We start from the raw sequence: 6,616 nt of genomic DNA on the forward strand, positions 1-6,616 counted from the left end.
GAACGCGCTGAAAAAGCGAAACATGACATCGAGGAGCTTGCACTTTGTGCGCATCTCTTCAAGAAGCAACAGTTGCTCGATCGTATCTCCGACCCCGCTCCCCCCCTCATCGACCGCATCGATATGCAGGCGGGACCCTCCTATGAATATGAACCACCCAAGCCGCTCCCCGACATTCACTTCCAGCGCACAAAGATTCTGTTGCGCACATCCGAGTACAATGAGATGTTTGCCGCTACAGCCGACAGGCTGGAGCCGGTGTTCGCTCGGATGGAAAAGGAAGAAGGGAGCTTGGAGCCAGGGAGGATGGGTGATGGGTTCGACGAGTTGTATCATGGGCTGGAGAAGAAGGCACGCCGGCTTACCAACAGGCACTGGAGAGTTATCAAGCGCGACCTGAAAAGGATCGGGCATGTCTCCTTTGAAGACTTAAGCAGTCGCCTGCCGGAGATTTGTAATGAGTTGGCTAGCCTAAACATCACCTTCAAGTATGAAGTGTAGATAGTGGAATAAAGATTGGCAATCTTTTCTGGCATAATTGGCTTATATGGCATGAGGAGGAGATCTCCTTCGCTTCACTTTTTTCTTTCAATCATAAGTGAATACGGGCTAATCACTACAATAAGAAATGGCCCCATACATCCCCTTCGTTCCGACCGAAGCATTCGCTATCGCCACAGAAGAAGAGTGGCACAATGCAATCTTCCAGAACGTGAATGTCTCTGACAAACAAGCAGCTCTGCTGCAAACGGTTACTGCGAATGCCGCAGAATCGACCACTGGACGAGTCAGAGACTGGGTTGGTCGCCTGACCTTAGAAATAAGCAGGCACTATGACGGATACCTTCAGAGCCTCCTTCGAGAGGTTGAATCCCTGCACATCACGGTCCAGAACCAGCAGGCACTAGTCGATTCCTACAAGCGACAAGTTGATGCACTACCTGCGTCAACGGGTAGTGGTCATTCCCGTCAACCTAAGATTGGGGAACCTCCGGCCTTCAAGGGCAGTGAGGATAAGACCAAGCTTGAGGAATGGCTGGACCTGATCGTACTGTGGTGCGAGTATGAGGGAGTGGCCACTGACAAACAGTGAATCGTCACGGCCCTTTTGAAGCTGCAAGGACCAGCTCATCAGTACATGAAGAGCTACTACGTGAAAATGCGGGAAGGAAAGGATCTGGGCACCTGGAAGGCATTCGTGGCAGAGCTTGCCCAGATATACGGGCAACGCGACGACAAGGAGGGTGCAAAGAAGGAGATCACGGCACTGTTCATCAATAAGGATCTGGCCTCGAAGGACTTCGTGAAGTACGCTGAGAGGTTCCGCACCCTCGGACGTCTCACGGAGTATGACGATAGTCTCCTCATCGACAAACTCCGGGAGGTTATACCTCGTGACATGCGGTTGGTGTTGGCCGGAAAGGACGAGTCCACCTTGCCAAAGGATTGGACATTGTTCCTCGACATCTTGCTCAACATCAACAAGATTGTGAACCCGGAGAAGGCACGAGGTTCGGTATTCAAGAACAGTGGCTCGGATAACGGCAGTGCTGTCCCCATGGACATCGATTCGGCTGAAAAGTCGAAATCGAAGGGTAAAGGCAAAGGCAAGGCAAAGGACGCTGAGGCCGCCTCGACAGAGGCAAAGAAGTATTGCATCATCTGCAAGTCAAAAACTCATAAGACGGATGATTGCTACAAGTTGGCCAAAAATGCGGACAAGCGGCCAAATACCCAAGGGGATGGCGCTAGGAAGGCGCAAGGAGGAAGCGGTAACCCCGCGGCCAAGAAGGCTAAGAAAACGCGGGTTATTCAAGTCGAGCTTACGGATAGCGAGGACGACACACCCCCGTCCACGAAAGCTGTGAGCGCCAACACTGCGAGAATCGAGGAGATTGCGAATGTTGAGGAATCGACTCTGGCTGGGAAGGATGAACCCCAGCTGTCTGCAAAGACAGAACCCATCGCAGCTACCTCGGATTTTTGGAAGAAGTACATGTGACTACCTGCGAACATGTACTTAAGGAATCAGAACCCACCGTCAGAATCAATGTAGATAGTGTACACGGCAGTCTTGTAAATATCTCTCGCAACAAGAATTCATTCACTCTGCCTGTGACACTGTGGGTATACGGAAAGAAAGTGCAGGTCGAAGCTTTGGTAGACTCAGGGGCCACAACATCGTTCATCAATCGGTCAGTTGTTGAAAGTAACAGCCTGGTGACGCATAAGCTGGCAACCCCGTACAATGTTTATAACGCAGACGGGACCTCCAATAAAAGCGGTCAAATAAACAAGTCCGTTAGAGCCTACGTCGAAATAGGATCACATAAGTCGACACACCCACTGCTAGTTGCAGATTTGGGGAGTAAGGACATGATCCTCGGCATGACCTATCTCAGGAAACACAATCCCGAGATCGACTGGGCCAAAGGGGAGTGGAGGTACACCAGGTGCCCTGAGAGCTGTGCCCCCAAAGCTCGTAAAACTAATTGTGTGACTGATGAAGAAACCGACAAGCTTCAGTTACCAAGGGAGGAACCCTTAGTCACTCCGCTGGACGCCTTAGGAGAGGAGTGTACTGAAAATCCATACATCAACTGGATCTCGACAGATGATCCGGAGGACCTACAAATGGCAGAATTTGTCGCAAGCATTCTGAACAAAGATGTTGAGGAGGAGGATGCGGACACCATTAAGTGGAAGTCTCTCATCCCTGAATATCTACACGAGTTCGGGGACGTATTCTCACAAAAGAAATTGGAGCGGATGCCGGAGCGCAAACCATATGATCACGGTATTGACTTCGAGGAAGGAGCTGCCCTACCTCGGCCGGCCAAACTATACCCAATGTCTCCGAAAGAGAGGAATTCTCTCGACGAGTGGATCGACGACGAACTCCGAAAGGGGTACATTCGAAAGTCCAAAAGCCCGCTAGCCTCTCCTGTTTTCTTTGTCAAGAAACATGATGGAGGGCTTCGTTTAGTTGTGGATTACCGGAAGATCAATGACGTGACTGTGAAGAACCGTTATCCAATACCCCGCATAGCAGACTTGATTGATACACTCAGTCAAGCATCGATGTTCACTAAGATCGATCTGCGATGGGGATACAATAATGTTCGCATCCGGAAGGGTGACGAATGGAAAACGGCTTTCATCACACATTGAGGGCTATATGAAGCCACAGTCATGTACTTCGGATTCTGCAACGCACCAGGAACTTTCCAAGCGATGATGAATGACGTACTCGGTGATTTCATACGAGGAGGAAAAGTCATAGTCTACCTTGATGACATTCTCATCTGTTCAAATGATCTCAAGGAACATTGTAAGCTTACAAAGGAAGTTCTGAAGCGGCCGAGGGAGAATGATCTATTTGCTAAACCGGAAAAATGCTCCTTTGAAAAAAGCAGCATTGAGTACCTCGGCATGATTATCTCCAAAGGACATATCGAGATGGACCCGAAGAAACTTTCAGGAGTAGCCGAGTGGCCACGGCCTACTAAGGTCAAACAAGTCCAAGCTTTCTTAGGCTTTGCGAACTTCTATCGAAGATTCATCAAGGACTTTGCCAAGTACGCCAAACCGCTCACTATGTTGACCAAGAAGGATCAACCATGGGTGTGGGATGTGGCGCAGGAAGAGGCATTCAATGGTCTGAAAGAGACCTTCACCTCAGCGCCCATTCCTCGAATCCCGGATACGACGTCCCCATTCAGACTTGAGACTGACACCAGCGACTTTGCAACCGGCGCAGTTCTCTCCCAATTGGACCCAACTGACAAGTTGTGGCACCCAGTTGCCTTTTACTCGAAGTCACTCGATGTTCATCAGCGGAACTACGAGATATATGACAAAGAGATGCTTGCTATCATTCGAGCACTCGAAGAGTATAGGCATTATTTGGAGGGACATCCGGACAAATTCGAGATCTGGTCGGATCATCTTAATCTGACTTACTTCAAAACCGCCCAGAAGTTGACCAGGAGACAAGCGAGATGGGCTCTGTACCTCACGCGATTCAATTTTATTTTGTGCCATAAGCCAGGAAAAACAATGCTTACCGCCAACCCTCTGTCCAGGAGGCCAGACCATGAGGAGGGGGTGAACCTTGATAATCGGGATCAAACTTTGTTGAAACCGGAGTTTTTTGCAATCAATGCAGTCGAGGCCTCCCATGAGTCGCCTGTTAATGACGATCAACTCCTGAGGGAAGTGAAGGAAGCACTCCTACATGACGATGTGACCAAGAACTATCAGCAATTGCTGAAGTCAGGTCCTAGAGAATTCGGCAAGTCCCTTGTGGACTGGAACTATGAGAATGGATTGTTGCTTTATCGCGGCAAAGTATATATCCCCAACAGCGAGCAGGACCACTTGCGCAGGCGAATAGTTCAAATGCATCATGATCTCCCTTCAGCCGGACATCCCAGAAGGTGGAAGACATATGAACTCATCTCACGCAACTATTGGTGGCCTAGCATGTTGGTATTTGTCAAGAAGTATGTGACCGGCTGCGACATTTGTCAACGGATGAAGAACTGTCCGCAGCAGCCGTATGGACCATTGCAACCCAACCGTGTCCCGGAAGGGCCATGGGAAGTTATGACCGTCAACCTCATCACTCAGCTCCCAGAATCAGATGGTTATGATGCCATTTGTGTAGTTGTGGATCAATTGACAAAGCGGGCTCACTTCTACCCAATAACAAACGAGTTCTCGGCAAAAGATCTAGCAGAATTGCTATATAATCGGGTGTATCCGCTTCACGGTTTACCATCCCAGATTATATCCGACTGAGGTGTTCAGTTTGCGGCTACACTGTTCCAGGAATGGTGTAAGCTACTAGGGATAGAATCCACCATGTCTACCACGTACCACCCACAGACTGATTGTCAGACTGAAAGAGTCAACCAAGTTCTGGAGCAATATCTTCGCTGCTACATCGACTATCAACTCGACAACTGGTCAAGGCTACTTAGCTCTGCTGAGTTCGCCTACAACAATGCAGTGCATGAGGGCACCAAGGAGACACCATTCTTCTTGGAATGCGGCAGACATCCATGGGCAGGTCCAACACTTACGAAGGAGGTACAAAGAAGCGACCTCAATGACATTGTTTGGAACCGACAACAAGCACAGGAGCAGGCAAAAGCCGCTCTCAAACTGGCAGCCGAGCGTATGAAGTGGTATTACGACCAAGGAGTCCAGAAAGTCCCCTTCAAGGTGGGCGACAAGGTCTTACTCGACCTCAGAGACTATCAAACCACTGGTCGCAAGCTCAACGCACGGTATTCGGGGCCTTTTGAGATTGTTGAAAAACTCTCTCCAGTCACCTTCAGACTGAAATGGCCACCGAGGTTGACCAAATTACATCTGGTCTTCCATGCCAGTAAGCTTATACCCTACCACGAGGCGGAAATCCCAGGCCAGAAAGGACCAGCTGCAAAGCCGGTTATTGTTGATGGTCATGAAGAATGGGAAGTGGAGAAGATCTTATCCTCTCGCCGGCACTACCGCAAGCTTCAGTACCTCGTACGATGGAAGAATACCACTCCCGACGAGGATACATGGGAACCAGTAGCGAACCTCAAAGGCTCGAAGGAACTCATCAAGGAATATCACAATGCGCACCCGCATGCGATCAGGGCACTTAATGATAATGATGACAAGGTGTTTGCTCTCCTGAAAAGGGATGCAACACTTCGAGTTGAGTTACGAGGAGGCTAGGAACCCAAGAGAAAGACCGATACAGCAGCAGGCTTTGAACTGTATGCAAGTCAAAACCAGGAAGTCGCCAGTAACGCAACACTGCAGATTCCAACAGGAATCCGGATACAACTACCAGTTGGCACCTACGGGAGAATCACCCCAGTAGGGAATCCATTAGCCAAAGGAATCCGAGCAATCGAAGGCATTATCGAGCGGGGTGACCCAGCCGAAGTCAAGGTTGTTGTTACCAGCACTGGACCGTCCGAGCTGAAGATCGCCAAAGGCGACCCCATTGCTCAGCTCATTATTGAGTGTATAGCCGATTGTGATCTCGAGATTACCAAAGCATGAAGGCACTTCACTGGTCAAATGGTCGAAACTTCTCAACGGAGCTCGAAGCTAGAGGCGGGGGTACTGTCACAGTTTCCCTAATCTTACCTACTTTTTCCGCTATTTCTGCGGACATATTGAAGGGTCTAGGGACTTATCCATACTTATCCGTCCGCATATGGGTACATCTGCATATCTAAGGGGTTATCCGCTTAAATAAGCGACACATGATCTTGTTCTGGACACATCAGGCTGGACTCTGATGCCAGACCTTTTCTAGATAGAAACCAGACTCTGTCTGGACCATGACATCATTCTGACATCATAGGTAGGAGCTAGGCTCAGGCACTAGGCCATAGGCCGGTCAATTCTGGACCCTAGGCCCAGGGCAGGGCAGGGCCAGACTATGACATCATCAATAACACCATATCGCACCATAGGGCACATGATACTTAGTAATCCTTACCCAGCTAGGTACCAGGGGTCCATTACCGGTCCCTGGGGGGTTTTCCCTCATGTATATAAGGCAGCATCCTGGGGCACCCTGTCCCCCAGTTCTATTCACTTCGTT

General features: G+C 49.6%; 1 protein-coding gene across 1 annotated transcript; it reads left to right on the plus strand.

The window, feature by feature from the left end:
* Positions 1–628: 628 nt before the first annotated feature.
* POSPLADRAFT_1055731 (hypothetical protein) lies at positions 629–2,002 on the plus strand (the record flags this gene model as incomplete). Its single annotated transcript, XM_024480679.1, has 2 exons — positions 629–1,048; positions 1,115–2,002. The coding sequence occupies 2 exons, from the start codon at positions 629–631 to the stop codon at positions 2,000–2,002; spliced, it is 1,308 nt and encodes a 435-aa protein (XP_024340458.1).
* Between the last annotated feature and the right edge of the window lie 4,614 nt (positions 2,003–6,616).

The sequence above is a fragment of the Postia placenta genome, assembly GCF_002117355.1.
Source record: "Postia placenta MAD-698-R-SB12 unplaced genomic scaffold POSPLAscaffold_5, whole genome shotgun sequence".
NCBI lineage: Eukaryota > Fungi > Basidiomycota > Agaricomycetes > Polyporales > Adustoporiaceae > Rhodonia > Rhodonia placenta.